Source organism: Camelus dromedarius, chromosome 25, assembly GCF_036321535.1.
Source record: "Camelus dromedarius isolate mCamDro1 chromosome 25, mCamDro1.pat, whole genome shotgun sequence".
Taxonomy (NCBI): domain Eukaryota; kingdom Metazoa; phylum Chordata; class Mammalia; order Artiodactyla; family Camelidae; genus Camelus; species Camelus dromedarius.
The window spans coordinates 1,326,236-1,346,529 of NC_087460.1; the positions used below are offsets into that span (position 1 = coordinate 1,326,236).

Sequence of the window (20,294 nt, forward strand, 5' to 3'; positions counted from 1 at the left end):
AGCAAAGCTCCGACCCCACCCTGAACAAACCCATCAGGCCGTGCCCCGTGGGCGCCTGCTCTAAGCTCTGGAGCACAGTTAGAGCTGAGACCCTGCCTCAGGCCTCGGGGCTGGGGGCTGTCAACCCCAAGTCCACGTGGGAGCCCGCGGGCACACCCTCTGCGAGGCCACCCACCAGGCGCATCAGGTCCCCTCACCCGGGCATCCTTGCTTCCCGGATGCCCACCAGGGAGGCTGGCACAGCTCACCTGGATTATCAGACTGGATGAGGCTCAAAGAAAAACACGGCACACAATTTTTAAATAACTTTATAATTTCCTGATGGATTTAGTTTGTGAATAAAAAAGAAAAAGATGAACAAAGTGTTTACAATAATTATCAAGGCCAAGTCGACTAACACAATTGCTCTGTGATGTCAGGGCCCGTCTGTGACGCGACTCGGGCCCGCACGCGCACATGGCGGGAGGCGGCGGTGCCTCGGCGGCACAGACACCACCGTCACGGCCGCTGCTGTCACCAGAAGGAACTCAAGCTACAAGGAGTCAGGCCCGGCGCTCCCCCCTGTAGCGCGGCTCTCCCTCCTGACGCGGGAGTCCCAGGAGCCCCGAGGCCGCGCCGCTGGGCAGGCGGGCGGCGAGGGTGGGGCTGCCCGCGGGGTCTGCTGCCCGGGCGACTACAACACTGCTGTGGTCAGGAGGGGCTGCTCTGGCCCCGGTGGGCCTGGCTTCGGCGGGGTCACTTCCCTTCCTGACGCGGGCGTGCCGGGGCCCAGACAGCCCAGGAGACCCAGGCTCTAAAAAGCAAACAGCGAAAGAATGTAGGGGCTGAAGCCAGAAGGAACGGGGACCCGAGGAGGACTCCCTCACCTGGATTGCAGGCTCCAGGCCGGCCAGGGCTCGGTCCAGCGTGGACGGGTCACCGGATGGTATAGCACCATGTGGGCAGGAGGAGGGGCTGCGGCTGTCCAGGGCTGCTGCCAGCGTGGGGCTCCGGCGCCAAGCCCGGGCGGCCGTGCGGTATCAGGCACACTGAGCTGAGACCAATGTGGGGTGAGGGGGGCTCTGGGCTCACAAATTTGGGAACCTCTAGCAGAGATCCTGAGGACGTACGGGCAAACTCTGGCACAGTTGGGACTCGGGGCCCCAGGTTCCTCCTCCTCTTACTCAGCGGCCACCTCCTTCACCAGGCAGTCCACCAGCCTGACTGCGGCCCCGTGGCCTCCAGCGGCTGGCCCGGCCGCCAGCCCAGCCAACGAGGGAGGAGGGGAGGAGTCTGGCTGCCCCGCAGCTTGAATTCCTTTATTAACATGATGTTGGCTTGCATTTTTTTAAAACACAGCTCTTTAATTTTTCAGCTCTACAACTACTTTTTAATATCTTAATAATCTCAACAACAGACACAGTGTAACTGCCCCGATTCTCGGAACCACACGGCAACACCGACAGGCAGAGAAACGGGAGGAGGTGCGAGGGGTCAGAAACCCGCTCCCTAAACCGCCCCTCCCCCGAGAGCCAGGAGGAGAAACACCCACAAGAGGGTCACAGACTCGCCAAACACATTGGAAAAAACCAGGAGACGCTTGGTTACAGTTTTGACACTAAAAAGTTGGGAAAGTTTTTGCTTAAAAAGAGTTAAGACAGCCATTTTGTTCAGAAGGATTTCCCTGTACGTTTTTTTCTTGCCCAAATATTCCCTTAGTCCACACGGTGGGGGGGAGTGCCAGATTCCTCTTAAAACCCTCGTCTGGTCCGAGTCGCTGCCCGAAAAGCCCAGGCTGGCAGTGATGGGCGGCCCCCGGGCCCTGCTCCTCTCCGGCTCTGAACCTCGCGGGCGGGGAGGCCGCAGGGAACAGGCCCACTGTTGCTGACGCGAGGTCCGGGGACTCAGGCAGTGCCCCAGGAGGGGCTTCGACGGGGTGATGTCCCCTCCATCTGTGCTCCCCTCTAGACCCTGGGTCAAGCAGTGGGGCTCCAGATCAAATGCAAACGCCAATGCTGTCAACAGTTGCCCGGAAGTGGGTAGCGACTCCCTCTGCCCTCACTCGGTGGAGGGGCTGAGCTGATGAGCTGCTCCTGGAAAACCAAGCAGACTTCCACCAACACAAGGCGCCAGCTCTGTTGCCACTAGCGACGCCGGAGGGTGGTGGGTCCCACCTGCCTTCCTGGCATTTCTAAGCCCACGCGTAAGGAGGAGAGCAGCACGCGGGTCGTCCTCAGATGCCAGGCACGAGGTCCAGGTCAGAGCTGGGCGGCCCTGGGGACGCCCATTCGGACTCTCAGTCTGCCACAGCCCACCTTTCCCACTTCAAATGGCATCGGAGCCCTCGTGAATCTCAACCCAGAGACGTCATGAAGAACTCAGCGGGGACCCGGGATGGGGGGGTATGACCCCCCGAGAAGGTCGTGTTGCTTTTCTTAGTTGGGAGGCCCAGGTGGGAGTCCTCTCGCTCCCATTATGATGACTGATTTGGGGCGCAGAGCTCCTGGTGCTGAGGGGCAGTGGGACCGGCCAACGGGGTGGACGCTTCTGGGGACATGGCAGGCAGCCTGCAGTGAGTCAAGATTGCACGTCTTCCGTAGCAGCCCCGAGGCTGTGTGAAACCATGAAGAGGTCGCGGGCGGCAAACCTTGTGTGAGGGGAGCCGTGCGCTTAGCAATGTCGGCCCCGTGAATGTTCCAAACTGGTCAAAGCCCTCAAGTGCCAGAAACACTGTCAACTCTGCCCCGGAGCATGCAGGCGGGTCACTGTTCATGCAAACTTCAGCCAGAGCCTCGTTCACCCGGGACCACACGGGCCCCAGAACCACTGAGATGCCAGGAGGGGCACGAGGAAGCACTGCGGAAGCTCCGCCGAGGTCGGGGACCAGACAGAAGTAGGCGCCCAGACTGTCCTTCTCAGAGGCGCGTGTCCGGAGGAACCCTGACCGGCTCTGGAGGGGGCATCAGGAAGGGCTGAGATGAAACGGAGCAGGAAGGAGGCGAGGGGAGCCCCGGCCCAGTGGGCAGGTGGCGGGATCAGGATCGGATCTGACGGTAGGGGGGTGTCAGCGGGACCGGGACCTGCCTGCGGCCACAGGTCGCCCGGCGGGGCCAGGCCGCCATCTCTGTTCCGCTGTGGTCCTGCAAGGGTGGCGCAGGGGACTCCATGACTCCAGCCCTGGCAGCAAGGGCCTCCTACCTGATATGTGGGCAGCGCAGCAAATATGTGGAATGGAGGTATCTGACCACGAACGGCCACCGCCTCCTGCCTCCCCGCTGCTGCACCCCCCCCCCCCCCCCCAGCCAGCCTGCCTAAGAGGAGGCATCTCAGTCCGAATTTACAAGCTGAGTCCACCGGACCCTTTGAGGAGCACTCGACAGCTTCTCGCAGGGAGAGGCCGTTGCACACAGGGAAGCAGGGCGGCTGAAGACCTGACCACGTAAGTTAGCGGGACAGTCACGGGCTGCCGGTGGGAAGCTGGGCCTGACGGCTGCGGTGACCGACGGGCAGCACAGACTCTCGGGGCAACCAGGGAAGCAGAAAGGAGACCACGCAAGACGGAAGCATTTAGGCCAGCAACTCTCACCAGAGGGCGAGTGTCTGCTGGGGGCCTGGCCGCAGGGGTGGTCAAAGGGCTAGATGTGGGGTAAGCGGTCTACTTCTTGGTGCCTGGTGACTTCTGAAGGCCACCGCCGTGCGTGGGGAAAATGCCAACACCTTCAGCCGGATTTGCAACTTTGGGGTCAATTTTCTGCTTTGCAACACGGAGCTGGCCGCATTCCACGAGGTGCGCACAGCTGTGCAAAGAAAACACTGCCCACGACCGTGGCGCTGTGAACAGCACACTGTTCAGGGTAACACAGCCCCCAGATCCTGAGTCACCAGATGGGATGCTGGAGGCAGTAAGTGACTCAGCCGCCTGCCCCCAAGCCCATAAATTCCACTATAATGAGAAATGCTGATCTGTGGAAGGTTCTTCTGGAAAAGACACCGCCTATGAAGATGGGGGAGGGGAGGGGCGTGCCTTTTCCTGCTGACTCCACCAGGTGTGTCTCACCGAGTCCCTGACACCCCTCCCTCACCACTGAGAGGCTTTCTGCACGGATGGGTGCCCGACGGTGACCTGCACACAGTAGGCACTTTGTAAGTATGAGCCACATGAAAGAATGGAGGAAGGAAAGCGTGCGGGGTGAGAAACAGTCATCTGGACTAGAAGCAGCTTCCGGCAGAGCCTGAGGCTCTGGTTCTGCGGTGCTGACGAGGGAGATGTTCGGGAGAAACCAGCCTGACCCCAGGGAATCTTCTGAGAAGCGAGCTGCGGGCGGGGATGACCGTGCCAGCTTCTCTTCCACGAGAGACAGGATCTGACAAACCCACTCAAAGGTCTTCACGGAGAGGGACTGCCCCGCCTCCTGTAAGCCAGGTGAGGAGAAGCGGGAGGGCCAGGGAGGCGGGGAGGGGGTGGGGGGAAACACAGGCTTGGGCTCGGCGGCCCCAGGCCACCCCGCCCGCCCGCACGCCCCGCAGGCACGGCACACGTGGAGAGCAGACAGGAGAGAACGGAAGTCACTTTTCTCTCTGTCTCTCTTCCCTATTCTCCCTGCTCTCTGTTTTAATACTCTTTTGGAGATTTTTTTTTTCACCCTTTTAGGAGAAAGCACCTGTCGTGCGATTAGAACACTCAGCCCCCTGGTCCCTGGGGAAGCACCCTCTCCGTCTGAGTGGATCCAGATCGAGTCCTTGGTCAAGGACAGAGGGAAGCGGGCTCCCCCTCCAGTCCCTCCACGAAGGCAGAGCCGCCAGCTTCCACGGAGACCCGGCCACTCACCAGCCTGGACGTCGGGGGAACGAGTGCAGACGCGGCGGCGGGAGGAGAAAGGCGGAGACGGACTGGAGGGCCTAGCGAGGCGGGACAGATCTGCGGTGCGTGTCTGGTGCCCAGCAGCCTCTGTGCCTCCGTTCCTGGCTCCCGGCGTTGCTCGATGGGACTGTGGGAACGGCCACCCCCACAAAGGGGGTCAGGACGACTCTTCCAGCGCGTTGACCACCTGCTCCAGGATGTCGGGGCAGTGGTCTGCGATCTGCTGCAGGACGGCGTTGGCGAACTCCTGCAGCTCCGCGTTGTCCCGCTCGCCCTTCTCCAGCTCGTCCTGAAGCTGGAGGAGAGATGGGTTCAGATACAGTGAAACAGCCCTCTGTGCGCTGGCTTAAGAATTACCGCTCACCAATAAAGAAACGGCATTCGTGCTGACGTGGACGGACGTGGAGGGCACTGTGCTGCGTGAAGCACACGCTGCGGGTACCACTGACACGTGGGGCCTGGGGAAAGTCAAGCCAGACCCATAGATACAAGTGAGCCTCTGTCTCAAGGGGTGAGAATGCTTATTTATAGGGTTGGTTTAATGATTCAGTAAGATATCCATGTGCAGTGTAGTCACAATGCCTGGTCCACAGAAAATGCTTGGTGGGGGTTAGATGTTATAATTATCATGACCGCTGGTTTTATTAAACAGGTAAGATTACCCAGAAAGCTCATGCAGATTTAAATGCAAAAAGAAACAAATTTCAATTTTACTGTTGATAGAATCTAGGCGCTGGGCCAAGAAGCAGCACGCTGCTTTTTCAAATACATTGGAGAGCTGGGAAGAGGTCTAGCCATCTTCTTTCTACTGTGTTGATGAGAGACCAACACATGTGTGGGCCAGGTTTAGACGACATGGAGGCTGGGGGCACCTCAAGCCCTGGCTGTACCCTGTGAATATGAGTCTCTGAAACAGGGAAGTCAGGGAGGTCAGGGCCTGTGAACAGGTGCCCGTGAACAAAGCCGCACAGACTGTAACCCAGCAGTGTTGCTGGCTGAGACGGCTGCGACTCTCAAGTCTCTTCAACCATGCAAAGTAAGTGGGGAGGTTATGAGGTGGTACTGCTCGAGTTTCTTGTCTTTCCTCTTTCCCAGGAATATTCCGGACAACTTTGGTTTATATCCTGAGCCAGAAACCTACACGTCACAGGTCACATATTTATTTCTGTAAAATATTTTTTATTCTAATTTGGCTTCTGTTAAATAGATAATCATTAAACTACCAACGAATACCATATAGTGTAATAACATTTTTTCCAGGTGTTATATTTTTCTGATTTAAAAAGTATTACACATGCATCGTAGACAATTTAGAAAAGCACCAAAAACTCACCTGTACTACGAGCGTTAGGAGACAACCACTGCTATGTATTCTGTCACATATTCTTTGAGATTTTGATTTCTTATACATACATGTAATTTTAGAAACAAAATGGCAATGATATTATACAGATTATTTATAAACTGATTTTGTTTTCACCTAAAAGTATACTGTAAGTCCATTTCCAAACCAAATCTCAAAGGCTCTGTTTGAAACCTGGTAATTGATTCTAAAATTTATCCTGAAGTGTAAATATACAGAAAGAGCCAAGGAAGTATTTCAAAGGCAGCTAAATGATGTGAGACTCTCTCCACCAGATTAGAAAACACAGTATAAAAGCACACTGATTAGCAGAGTATTGTACTGATAAAGTCAAAGCAGTGGGGTTTAGAATAAGAGCAAGAGGCATTTGAAGTCAACGAACTGTGTTAGGTAAACTGGGCTCAGCTGTGGCTGGACTCCTACCCGTGCTACACGTAAACGTAAGTGTAAAACTGGCTAAAGATCTAAATGTAAAAATCATACTGTGAATACACATTCTTCCCAAAGCACACATGAAACATTCTCCAGAACGGATCACATGTTTGGCACAAAACAAGTCATAATAATTTTAAGAAGACTGAAACCACATCAGGGCACCTTTTCTCCCCACAGGGGTGTGACACCAGAAACAAACTACAAGAGGAAAACCAGAAAATTCACAGATATGTAAAAATGAAGTAACAAGCAAATAAAAGCCAGTTGGTCAAAAAAGAAATCAAAAGAGAAATTAAAAAAGTACCTGGAGACAAATGAAAATGGAAACACAACATACCAAACTCATGGGATGCAGCTAAAGCAGCTCTAAGAGGGACGTTCATAGAAATTAATGCCTGCAATGAGAAACAGAAAAGACCTCAACTACACAACCTAACTTCACGCCTCAAGGAACCAGGGAAAGAAGAGCAAATGGAGCCCAAAGTAAGTAGAAGCAAGAAAGAAATGAAACAGTCTAAAAAGACAATACAAAACATCAACGACATTAAGAGCTGTTTTTTTAAACAATAAACAAAACAGGCAAACCTTTAGCTGGACTTACCAAGAGAAAAGAGAACGCAGATAAATAAAATCAGAAATGAAAGAGGAGACATTACAACTGATACCACAGAAATACAAAGGATCGTGAGACTACTATGAACAATTACATGCCAACAAATTGGACAACCTAGAAGCAATGGATGAATTCCTAGCCAGGCTGCATCACGAAGAAAGAGAAGATCTGAACACACCAATTACTAGTAAGGAAACTGAATCAGGAATCCAAACCCTCCCAACAAGGAAAAGCTGAGGACCAGATGGCTTCACCAATGAGTTCCACGAAATATTTAAACAAGAATTAACACCAATCTTTCTCAAACTCTTCCAAAAAACAGAAGAGGAAGGAACACTTCCAAACTCATTCTACGAGGACAGAATTACCCTGATACCGAAACTAGGCAAGGGCACCAGAAGAAAAGAAAATAGCAGCCCAGTGTCCCTGAGGAACGTAGACGCACAAACTCTCAACAAAATGCTAGCAAAATGAACTTGACAATACATTCCCAGGCTCACACACCGTAATCAAGTGGGATTGATCCCAGGGATGCAAGGGCGGTTCAACGTCTGCAAGTCAATCAGTGTGACACACCTCACTAACAAAACAAAGGATAAAAACCATATGATCTCAGTAGATGCGGGAAAAGCATTTGACAAAATCTGGCATCTATTTGTGATGGAAACTCTCAACAAAGTGGGCAGAGAGAACACACCTCAGCATAATAAAGGCCAGACATGACAAATCCTCAGCTAACATCACACTCAATGGCGAAAAGCTGAAAGCACTTCCTCTAAGATCAAGAACAAGACAAGGATGCCCACTCTGACCATTTTTATTTAACATGGAACTGGAAGTCCTGGCCAGAGCAATCAGACAAGAAAAGGAAATAAAGGGCAGCCAGATAGAAACAGAAGATGTAAAACTGTCAGTATTTGCAGATGACATGATATTATATACAGAAAACCCTAAAGACACCACCAAAGCAAAACAGAACTTGTAGAACCAGTAAACAAATTCAATAAAGCTGTAGGATACAAAATAAATAAACAAAAGGTCTGCTGTGTTATTATACATTAATAAGGAACTCAAAAGAGAGATTAAGAAAACAATCCCATTTACAACTGCGCCAAAAAGAACAAAATACCTAGGAATAAATTTAGTCAAGGAGGTGACAGACTTCTACATCGAAGACTACAAGACACTGATGAAAGAAGCGGCAGACACCCTGTGTCCATGGACTGGAAGAATTGATGTTGTTAAGATATCTAGACTACCCAAAGCAATCTACAGATCAATGCAGTCTCTATCAAAGTTTCAATAGTGTTTTCCACAGAAATAGAAAGTCTTAAAATTTGTACGAAGCCACAAAAGATCCTGAACAGCCAAGGCACTCTTGAGAAAGAACAAAGCAGGAGGCATTACAATTCCTAATTTCAAATTGTATTACTAAGCTACAGTATTCAAAGCAGTTTGGTATTGGAATAAAAACAGACACACAGATCAGTGAACACAAAAGAGAGCCTATAAATAAATCCTCACACACGTGATTGATTAATTCACGACAAAGGAGTCAAGAATATATAACAGAGAAAGGACAATCTCTTCAATAAGTGACGTTACAAAAACTGGACAGTCACACGTAAGAGAACGAAACTTCTATGCAACTGTGGCCAGAGCCTTACACCACACATACAAATTAACCCAGCATGCATTAAAGACTGGAATGTGAGACCTGAAACCATAAAGCCCCTAGAAGAAAACATAGGTAGCAAGTTCTTTGATTTCAGTCTTGGTGATGATTTTTTGGAGTGGATGCTAAAAGCAAAGGCAACAAGAGCCAAAATGAAGAAGGGGGACGACATCAAACTAAAGCTTCTGCACAGCAAAGGCAATCATCAAGGACACGGAAACGCAAACCACCACGTGGGAGGGAATACTTGCAAATCATACATCTGATAAAAGGTTAACATCAAAAACATACAAAGAACTCATACAACTCAACAGTAAAAAAGCAAACAATCTAAGTAAAAAACGGGCACAGGATCTGAACAGACACTTTCCCCGGAGAAGACACAGAGATGGACAACAGACGCTGGGCAACGAGAAGACGCCCAGCGTCAGTGATCACCAGGAAAATGCAAATGAAAACCAGTGAGACGCCACTCACACCCGTCAGGCTGCTGTCATCAGAACGACAGGGGACAAACAGATAAACAAGATTATACTGTGTAGCACAGGGAAATATATACAAGATCCTGTGGTAGCTCACAGAGAAAAAAATGTGACAATGAATATCTGTGTGTTCATGTATAACTGAAAAATTGTGCTCTACACTGGAATTTAACACAACATTGTAAAATGATTATAAGTCAATAAAAAATGTTAAAAAAAAAAAAAAAACGACAGGAGACAAGCGCTGGTGCAGGTGTGGAGAAAAGGGAGACCTTGTGCACTGTTGGCGCGAACGTACACTGATGCAGCCACTATGGAAAACAGCACAGAAGTTCCTCAAAAGATTAAAACTAGGTTCATGTGATTCTGCAGTCCCACTGCTGGGTGTTTAGCTGAAGAAAATAAAAACACTAGCTCGAAAAGACACACGCAGCCCCATGTTCACTGCAGCATTATTTATAAAAGCAAGACGCAGAGGCAGCCACGTGAAGTGTCCAGCAGGGGATGAAAGGATGCAGACGGTGCGGGTGCACACAGCAGGCACCGCTCAGCCACGCGGAAGGGCGTGCAGCCACCTGCAACATCACAGACGGGACTTAAGGGCGCTGCGCTACGTGGAGTAAGTCAGAGGAAGACAAGTGCTGGGGGGGAGTCTCACTTACATCTAAGAAACCCCAGACAAGAGAACAAACTGAAATGGTAAATACAAAGAACAGACTGCTAGTTGCCAGGGGTGCGGTGTGGGCAGCGTGGGTGATGGGGGTCAGAAGGCATGAACCCCCGGTTGTAAGATTAATAAGCCCTGGGCATGCGATGTGCAGCACGGTGACTACAGTTACCACTACTACTGTGCTGTGCCTCTGAAAGTCCCGAAGAGAGCAGATCTTAAAAATTCTCACCACAGGGTAAAAAAAACCTTGTAACTGTGTGGTGATGGGCGTTAAGCACACTTACTGTGGTCATCTCTTTGCAATATAAACAAACACGGAGTCACTCTGTTGTACACCTGAAAGGAGTATGTTATCTGTCGATTATATCTCAAAAAATTATCAAACGATTATACGGAAAGCCGCAGACTCTCACTGATGGGAATGCAGATTGGTGGGCAATTTGGGCTCTTCAACCAAATTTAATTTTATTTGCTCTTATCCCCAATAATTCCACTTTTAAGAGTGTATTCTATAGAAATAGCAGTAAGAAATTCAAGAATGTGGGCACAAGTGTGCTTCCCAAGGAGATTCATAGTAAGAGCAGAGACTGAGTAGCAGCCTCAGTGTCAAACAAGCGGCGAGCGAGGTCTTTGGACCTGTATGTGGAAAATGTACAGAAAAAGAAGCCCCAAACTACTGAGTGCGCGGAAGGGCTTTCTGTTTCATTCTATATACTGTTTGATTTAATGCCATAAGCAACATCAGCTTTACAGTAAGAAAAAAATGAATAAAATATTCAATATAATACAAATATTCACAGCCGCCTGTGCTTTTTAAACGTGTAATTGTTATATTTTAAGACAAAGAGAAGAAACAGACAGATGTATAAAACACTCGTTCAGAACGTGCAGGGGGGAGGGCATAGCGCAAGTGGTAGAGCGCGTGCCTAGCACGCAGGAGGCCCTGGGTTCCAGCCCCAGCACCTCCTCCAAATATAAATAAACCCGATTACCTGCCCCTCCACCAAAATGAAATCATTAGACAATACAACAATAAATAATATATTTTTTAAGAAGTACTGATTGAACGGCCAATGAAGAGGAACGAAGTTCTGACGCAAACCACAACGCGGCGTGAAACACTACGCTCGCGAGGGGCGGGCGCAGCTCGGGGGCGGGGCAGCGCTCCGCGCGCGCGAGGCCCCAGGTTGCAGCCCCAGCTCCTCCGTTAGAAAGACAGAGAGAAGAGCCGCCGAGCGACCGCAGCCCGTCACAGCGCACTGCACGCCGCCGCCCTGAGCAGCAGCGCGGACGAGGCAGCTCCCGAGTCAGAGGCAGACGTGGCCGCGCGGGACAGGGCGCGACCAGGTAGCCGGGAGGGACGACCAGCTGCCGGGAGGGACGCAGACGGCTGAAGGCCGGCCGCGGGGGCGGACGCACAGGCCTGGGCGCGCACGAAGCCCGCTGAGTTTTCCTTCCCCGCAGGTGAACTGTGTGACGTGGGAATCACTGTGAGAGCGCAGCGACCGGGCCCTCCGCGCAAAGCGCCGCAGAGCACGCGCGCCGGGAGGGGTGACGCGCCGCCGCCAGCAGTTCAGGCCGTGGGGGGGGGGGCGCTCCGTGAAGAGCGCGGGGCACAGAGAAGAGGGGCGCTCTGAACGGCGGGCGGGGTGGGCTGCCAAGGCGCAGAGGCGGAGGCACACCGGGCTGGGCCCGGGAGGGCAGGGAGGCGGGAACGCCTGGGTCTCGACAGAAGCAACACCAGCTCTTCCCTGGGGCGGGCCAGGCTCGGCCTGGACCCTCAGGCACCCCCACCCCCACCCCAGTGAAGCCACACTGGGCACCGCGCCGAATGCGGCACCTCGTTACCAGAGAAGCGGGGACAAGCTGGAACAAGTTAAAAGAAAAACGGCAGGCGAGACTGCGAAGCTGGAAGGGTCACTTTCCGAGGCACGATCGTTACGCAGCAGTGGACCTGAGCTGGCTGAGACTGAGACACGGAGTGCGATGATCACCTACAAACGTCCGGGCTGTGACAGGAGCAGGAGGAGTGACGGGTCACGGGGGGAGGGAGCAGAGCTAGAAGTGACCCGGGGTTGGGGGGGGGGGGAATCAGAGGGCGACCAGAAGGCTGTGCTTTTTCCGGCGTCTAATGAATCGTTTGCCCCTGGAAAGGTGTTTAAAATCGAGAGGATCAGAAGAATCAAAGCGTTGAGAGAAGGAAATGTTCCTTCATCAGCGGGAGTTGCTCTCGGTCTGGCAGCCTTTCTCCGTCTCCAGGGGTCACGCGTGGTTTGCATTTTACCTGAAAGTGGCAGTGGGTGTGGGCTTGGGGAGCAGGGAGAGATTGCACTGGCTCCTGATCCACGATGTGCTAAAATTTCCTGTCTCGAAAAGAAACTCAAAGATCCACCTTCCTTGTGAGACTGGAATTACTTTTTAAATGAGGGTTTTTGTTCTGACTTTGAAATGCAAAGCTTCCGTCATCCTGAAGTCCGAGGAGGGCGTTTGGGAATGTGCCATGAGAACTCTGGACGGGTTAGGGAGGAAAAACTGAAGACAGGTGTGTTTCACAGCACAGGTGTGAAAACAAATCTCCGGAAGGATTAGTACCTCATTAGTTTAAAATATTTCATTAGCATATCACACGAGAAAAAGGAGTTTTCTGTACGGTTTCAGTATGTGACGGGTCCCATGGACGAACTGGGAAGGGTGTACCCAGCTTCCGACACTTGGTTTGCCAGACCTCACACAAGATAACTCCTGTCTCCTTCCCCTGCGTCCCTTCTCCCACCAGCCTGTCCATCTCTCACCTCCTCCCCAGTGAAAGGCCCCTTTAGACTTCACACCAGAAAAGAATTTCCCCAAAAGTACTAATATGTAATATTTGGGATTTGATGAAAATCTTATTACACCCTCACTGCAATGAATCAAATCCTTCTCTCCTGCTTCCCTTCCTTGTTAAAGGTACAAACCCAAGCTCGGCGGAGGTGAGACTGAGCCATCTGCCCGGATTGCCCGCCTCCTCACCTCAGCCGGCCGGTTTCACGTGGCGAGCTCTGCACGGACAGGCACTGTTTCCTTGTTCACTTTCTCACAAACACTGTAAGTGCAGGGAGCACACAGGTCTACACAAACCCACTCTACAAAGGTGCAGCTTTCCGTGCACATACTGAAGGCTTTGCATCCCAAGGCAAACAACAAGAACCCTACAAACATGTCCGAGGAAGTTCATTTCCACTAAAATGCAAGACAGATTTGTTCCCATGAGTCCTGCAGACTCCTCCTGTAGCGTAAGCACTGAGGCTTGTAACTCGGAATCTTCGTTTCCTCCACGTAGAAAACGTCTAACACAGAGCCGTCCTCAAGCGCCTCGGGCCTCCTCATACTCAGCCTTAGCTGAACTGATGTGCCCTGGGGGGAGGGGCTCCTGGAGTAACAGACGCACAGGGTCGCGCCTCCGGTCAGAAAACACAGCAGAAGAGACTCTGCTGAGAGAAGCTGGGGCAACAGAACCTGCAGCAGCAGGGCCGCGAGGGCTGCGTCCTGCGCGCGGGGGGCTGCCGCCCTCAGGCGCGCCGGGACGGCCCAGGACCCTCGAGCCGGGCGGGCCCTCACTAGGGCGACGCAGGCAGGAGACACGCACCTCTGCAGGGCCTGCAGCACTCCTGTTCTTCCACGCCGCCCTGACTCGTTTTTTAAAAATCCCTGGGTCAAAGGGTATACACTTTTTTAAAGCTTCTGATGTGTAAACAAACTGCCGAGAGTAGTTGTACTAACTTTCAGCCCCCAGGCAACAAGTAAGGGTGACCATTCATTCCCCCGCCTCCCGGCCCCCTGGGGCCCCACCCTCCCTGCCCCCCCACCCCTGCCAAGACGACAGCTCATCTGCAGTTCCTCATGGCTCTCTTCATTTGTAGTGAAGCCAAAAACACAGGCAAAGCATTTAAAGATACATTTATTGGCCACTTCTTCTTCTGTGAAACTCCTGGTAGCGCCCTTTCTGGGTTGCTTCTCTTGGCTGAGTCCTTTCCTCGCTGACCTGGTCGCAACCCGGATACAAGTGCTCACGTCTCCGCATCTGTTTCCTGCAGTAGCTTCCAAGCACTTCAGCCCTGGTTTGTGGGCACCATCCTTCCAAAACAGGTTGGATCAGGTTCGCTCCTCCCCTTCCCACGTCTCAGACAATTTCCTACCTAAAAATGGAGCCCAGACTCTTCGGCAGGGCGGCCGCCATCCTGCCCCATCCCACCTCCCAGCTTCGTGTCCTGGCACATCCGAGCCACACTCCAACTTTGCCTCCACTTTGATGTGGCTCTCTGGTCCTGGGCTGTGGACGATCTCTTCCCATCTCACTGTCCCTCCTGGCTGAGACCACCCTCCCCTTTCGTCCGCGGACACTTCCCTTTGCAGAAGTGAATACTCCCAAAGTATGACTTCTGTCTCGTGTTTCAGAGTTGGCTATACGTTTAATTCCCCACTCTTCGGCCAACTCCTCAGTGAATTCTTTTCACATACCAAGGCTGCCTAGCAAAACAGCCTGCACAGAGAAGACAATCGAAAAACAACTGGAGAACGAACTAAAGGAACACATGCTAATCCTGGGGGAAGCACTGATAACTTCCCAAAGAGCTTTTTAAGATAAATCTGAAGCATCTCCAAATCAAGACAGTGTGATGACGCAGACCACGGGGCAGGGCACGTCAGCCTCGCACCACAACACCCACGCTGCTGACAGTTCCCAAAAGACGGGCTATGGGACAAGTATCGGGTACGAAGGTGGCCTCCGGCAGGAATTCTCTGGCTTTGTCTGCTGAATGTTATTGTAATGTATTCTGTTCTTAGTAGCTATTCCAGCCCTCACTGAACTCGGGGTAGTAATACGATTTCTAGAGGGACTTGAGCCAAGAATCACAGTGTAACAGCAACTCAATCTGGATGCTCAAAGCCACATACTGGAAGGGTGAGCCTCAGAGGTCGGGGTGCGGACTCCAGCCTCCGCGCTGCTCGGGGAGAAGAGGAGCCCAACCTCACACCGACACAAACACGGCCATGAAAGACTGGCTCGGGCGCCTTTCCTGCTCTCCACGGCGGGACGACCGTCCGAGAGCAGAGCTGGCGGCATGCAGGAGGCTAAGGAGCGTGGCTGGGCGGGCAGAGGACCAGAAGCACAGCTGAGGAAGGGCTGCCTGACCGCTTGGCACAGGTCAGGACGTCAGAACCAGCGCGGCATCTCTCCACAGCCACGGAAAGGCAGCAGGGGGGCTAGCAGAAGTCCATGGAATAAGTGGGCCTCGAGAGAGAAAATTTCAAATTTTCAAATTACTTCCTTCAAAGTAGCCACTCTCTACTGACAGACACAAGGATGAGTTGAAAGCGGAGGACGTCTGGATGGGTTTAGAGAAGGCATGGTGACAAGGGACGTCACTGAACGGATTCAGCGGTAGCTGGCGGTGACTCGGATTAACTCGTTTCTGTGGATGGTCTGGTGGTGAGCAGGAGGTTTGACAGAGATGCTCAGTGTGGTTTAAGCAGACGAGAATCTGCCCCTGAGGTTTCTAACAGTTAGGCCCCGAGGTGTGAGCCGTGCAGGGGTCGACTGCAGCCTTCGGGGGGACGGCCCAGCAGAAGTGGTCCTCAGGCCCGGCCCGGCCTGGGCTCCAGCCCAACCCCACTTACCCAGGAGGTGTGAGGACGTGACAGAAGCCGAGCGCGGATTTGTGAACAACTGGAATAAACTGCAGCCTATCCTGCCATGATACCAATGAATAAAACACGAAACTTCGGTGGCCAGGGGGCCTGCGGCCATGGCAGGCGCTTCACGCCCATTCACTCTCCCACAGGAATCGGTCACTTTTCCACTTTGCAGAATCCCTCCAGCGTTTAGCAACAGGGAACGTCAAAGAGGCCTTTGAAGACTCCGCCTCACGGGCACTTCCCACGGGTTACGGTGCGCTCCCAAGGGCCCTCTTCCCTGATGCTTCGGGGCTGAGCCTGCAGCCTGAATTTCCGGTTCTCTTCCTAAGGTCTCCCTGGACCCCAGCTGCCCCCTGCTGGCGCCCGAAGCCACGGCCACCCTGGCCCCGACTCCGTAGGCTGACGGGAAGTGGCCGTGAGGTTCCTGCTGGGCTTCCCCTGCCCCCTTCCCGACCTTGCAGCCGACTCCTGGCCGGCAACGCCTGGATTTGTTCTCACGAGGAGAGGCTGTGGCCGCTTAGACAGAAAGTAAGGAGATGTCACTGCTCCTCCGTGACTGACCGCGAATGAAATGGCACAATAAAAAATTCCGTACACACACGATCCGCAGTCAAGGCTCCACTGCTGACTACACGCTCCCGTGCAGGGACCTCCTCAAGATCCACTGGAGACACAGGAACGTCCTGCTCTCCTCCCGTCGCCACAGGCGGCCAGGCAGGAGGGACCCCCAGTGCTCAGGCCTCTCGAGGCAGGAAGATCTCAGAGGCACCCCGTTACCGTCAAGGGCGCCTTGCGCCCGGCACGTGGGAGGCGCTCCCTGAACAGGTGCTGTGTAGGTGCGCGCCGTGTGCCTTCGGGGAGGCAGGTTTTTCAAAAGTTAAAAACAAAAATAAAAACAAATCAAGAGCCTCCCGGCCTCCCGGTCATGGCGCCGACAACCCTGCGGTGACCCTGTGCTGACACAAGGCACCCAGTTCAGGCTTCCGCACCAGCCCCGCCCCCCGGGAGACGAGGGGCCTGGGGGCGGGCGTTTCCGCCAGCCTGGAAGGAGCCGCCGGAGCCACTGGCCGCTCCCGGCCCTCACAGGCGGGAAAGCGAGGCCTGAGGGGCCGGCGCAGCTCAGGCGGACGGAGCGGGAGCTTCAGGACAAGTCACGGGACATCCTTCAAGCCCCACCGGCGAGTGGGCAGGGGCCCAAACCCCACTGTCTGCAGACGCACAGCTGCTCCGCAGAGAAAGAGAGGAGGCCCCCTGCCTCAGAGGAGGCTTCCCAGGGACCCTGGTCTGGCTCCTAACCACCAGACCTCCGAGGAGCGGCCACATCACTCACTGTCACTCATCGGCTTTTGAAGGTCAGTGGCAGGCAAGGATTTGTGAAGGTCAACAACCGACAGCCGAGTGACCCTAATGGATTGGGGTCAACGGTCTCCAGGACCAAGACACAGGCCGCTGGCACCTGTCACTCCAAAGGAACCTCCTTGGACACAGCAGGAGCTGGACCCAGGCACATACAGGGACGTAAGGTCTGGTTTTGGACAGATATCTGCAGAGAAACCAGCACGAGCTTTTGCCTTCTGATCATTCTCGTTTGTACCTGCAGATGTTACGAATGCGCTAATGTCTCAATTTCTAAGAACCCACCTCAGTCTAGGCACTTCTAAGATGCTGGCTGCTCTCCTGCTAAAGCCTTCCTCCCCGGCTGAGATCACTGGAGTTCTTCTACGTGACCTTCAGCCTCCTGGGTTACTCTCTTTCTTGAAAGGCTGTATCTTGATGCAGGAGTTACACCTCCCCTGAGCGAGCTGGGGAAGGGAGTGGGTGGAGGAGGAGACAGAAGACACGCCCACAGAAGATGAACCGGGGACTAGAACAGGTTTACACTGGTCTGACTGGCGCCCTACACACTGTTTCAAGAGCCAAAGGAGTGGGGACTCCTGTCTCATGGAAAAATGTTCCAGAACACCAAAGGAATTTGATGCAGCAGCCACTCAAAGAACAAGCCAGTTGCGACTACAGTTGATTACACTGATTTGCAGAATTGAAATTTGCTAAGAGTGCAGAACTTTAACAAAGGTAAATACTGTGAGGTGATGACAGTGCTAGTTAACCTGCTGGGGACCCTGTCACGCTGTCCACGTCACACACCTGACAGTGTGGGGTCAACTGCACCCCAGTAAAGCCGAAAAGAAGGACCAAAGCAAGCACTTGTGGGGAGCTTCACGCAGCTCCCCGTGGAGAAGGTGCACCAGGTCTCGCTGTACTGGCCAGAATGGGGGGGGGGCTCCACCTTCAGAAGTGGCGGGGTGGGACAGGGCGCCCGCATGATCAACAGAAGATGGGGGAGTTGGGGGACCATCTGACCCGAGGCAGCTCCTGCGGGGGGCTCTCTCCATCATGGGGGGCCCTCTCCATCACGGGGGGGCTCTCCATCACGGGGGGCCCTCTGCATCATGGGGGCTCTCTCCATCACGGGGGGCCCTCTCCATCATGGGGGGCTCTCTCCATCACGGGGGGCCTCTCTCCATCACGGGGGGCCCTCTCCATCACGGGGGGGCTCTCCATCACGGGGGGGCTCTCTCCATCACGGGGGGCCCTCTCCATCACGGGGGGCCCTCTCCATCATGGGGGGCTCTCTCCATCACGGGGGGCCCTCTCCATCACGGGGGGGCTCTCCATCACAGGGGGGATCTCTCCATCACGGGGGGCCCTCTCCATCACAGGGGGCTCTCCATCATGGGGGGGCCCTCTCCTTCACGGGGAGCCCTCTCCTTCACGGGGGGGCCCTCTCCATCACGGGGGGGCTCTCCATCACGGGCGGCCCTCTCCATCACAGGGGGGCTCTCTCCATACGGGGGCCTCTCTCCATCATCACTCCATCAGCCCCAGGCCGGCTGCCCATGGTCCCCAGACAGGGCTTAGGAGTGAACTGCGTGGGTTCAGCCGACTGTGCCAGGGCAGGACAGGTGTTGGCAAAGCACAGCCCCGAGGGAGGTTAAAGAGCCCCTGCACAGACGTTTTAAGTTACCTGCTATTCACTCTCCTCCCCCCGAGGCAGCGGCAGTGCTGGGTCGGCACACTAGGCCTGGAACAGTCAGGCAGCCGTCTCTCTCCTTGGGCTGGAAGGCAGCTGCAGGGGCACACGGGCTTCGTGGAGGTGATCCTCTCCTGGGGCTGCAGGGGAGCAGGTCTGAGCTGGAAGGAGCCGTCCAGGCCCAATTGGGCCACTCAGCGTGCCTCATACAAGAAGAAGGGGGATGCGGTGACATCTGCCTGCTCTTCCGTGGTGCCGCTCAGGCGTGAGGATGGCCTCTCTGGGCAGAGCAAAGCGAGGCTGCAACCCAGCTGCGCGCCCGAGCAGAGGGACGACGAAGGCTGAGCCCAGGGGTGTGGTCTTCCCAGCACCTGCACCTGCACACACCCGGAGCACCCCACCCCGCGGCATCTAGGGACTGACACGAAGTACGTGCGCAGTATAACCTTCTAAAAACGCACATGACGTTTACGGCAAACGTGTTAGCTCCCCTGAACTCACCAGGACCCAGTCCTTGAGCTCTGTGAAAATAACTAAGTTAAGAAATCTAAAATCTCAGACTGCCTGCATATTTACTGAAGGGAGAAGCCATGTGTCTGCAAAGTGTCAGTGGGAAATTTCCCACCACTGTCACAGCTCTGAGGCAGGCGACCTCGGAACCGCGGCTCTGCTCCTCGAGCGGCTGTCAGCTCTGTGTGAGCCGGTGCCAGGGCCGCAGTCGTGGAGACTGACGAGGTCCCCTGCCCAGCAGCTGGCAAGGGACTCGGGAAGGAGACGGAGCTGCCTTCTGCAGGAGGCGTGGTGTGGGAAACGGGGCCTGGAATTTCAGTTATGAGCTGGGATTCTGGAAGACGACAGACCGCGGTCAAACATGGGCTGTCCTAGAACGCACAGCGACGTCTGGGTCTGCTGTCCTCAGTGCAGCCGCTCTGTGCCATCACAGCATCCTACTCTGACACCACCTCCATCTGCTTTTAAAAGAAAGCCCCTCTGGGGCTTCAGAGCCACACTTAAAATGGTGTAAGATTTACACTTATCTGAAAAATTACAGCCACGTCTCTTCTTCCAATACCAAGTGAACGGGGGCACGGGTTCAGTAAACGGTAATGAACGGGAAGACAGCCCGCGTAGTCTGATACCGTTTATTTCAACTTTGTATCACACTGAACAACACTGCACCTCGTCTGTGGAAACAAACACGTACGCCAGAAGGTGAAAACGAGGCCTGTAGAGCTGCACACCGGTTTAGGGCAGTGGTGGCCACTGCAGGTGAAAACATAAAAATGGAACTGGGCACAGAGAGGACTTAACTACATTTACTATTTAAAAAACCTGAAGCAGAACAAAGCAATACTCGTTAATTCTGAGTACCAAGGTGATGCTACATTCATCCCCACACTTTTTCTGAATGCTTGAAATAGTTCATGAAACGGTAACTTAGTACAGCCACACGCAAGAAAGGGAAGGGCGTGGGGGCCGAGATCGGAGCTCAACGCATACGACGGAAAA

At 53.8% G+C, this 20,294-nt stretch overlaps 1 protein-coding gene across 7 annotated transcripts in view; it reads right to left on the reverse strand.

Moving 5' to 3' along the window:
• Nucleotides 1-295: 295 nt before the first annotated feature.
• ERC1 (ELKS/RAB6-interacting/CAST family member 1) overlaps nt 296-20,294 on the reverse strand; it is a 289,429-nt gene continuing 269,430 nt past the window's right edge. For all 7 annotated transcript variants that reach the window (XM_064478870.1, XM_064478865.1, XM_031444368.2 and 4 more), the window contains one exon: nt 296-5,135. In XM_064478870.1, the coding sequence (XP_064334940.1) occupies nt 4,998-5,135 (138 nt within the window). In that variant the 3' untranslated portion in view covers nt 296-4,997. The remainder of the gene's footprint in view (nt 5,136-20,294) is intronic.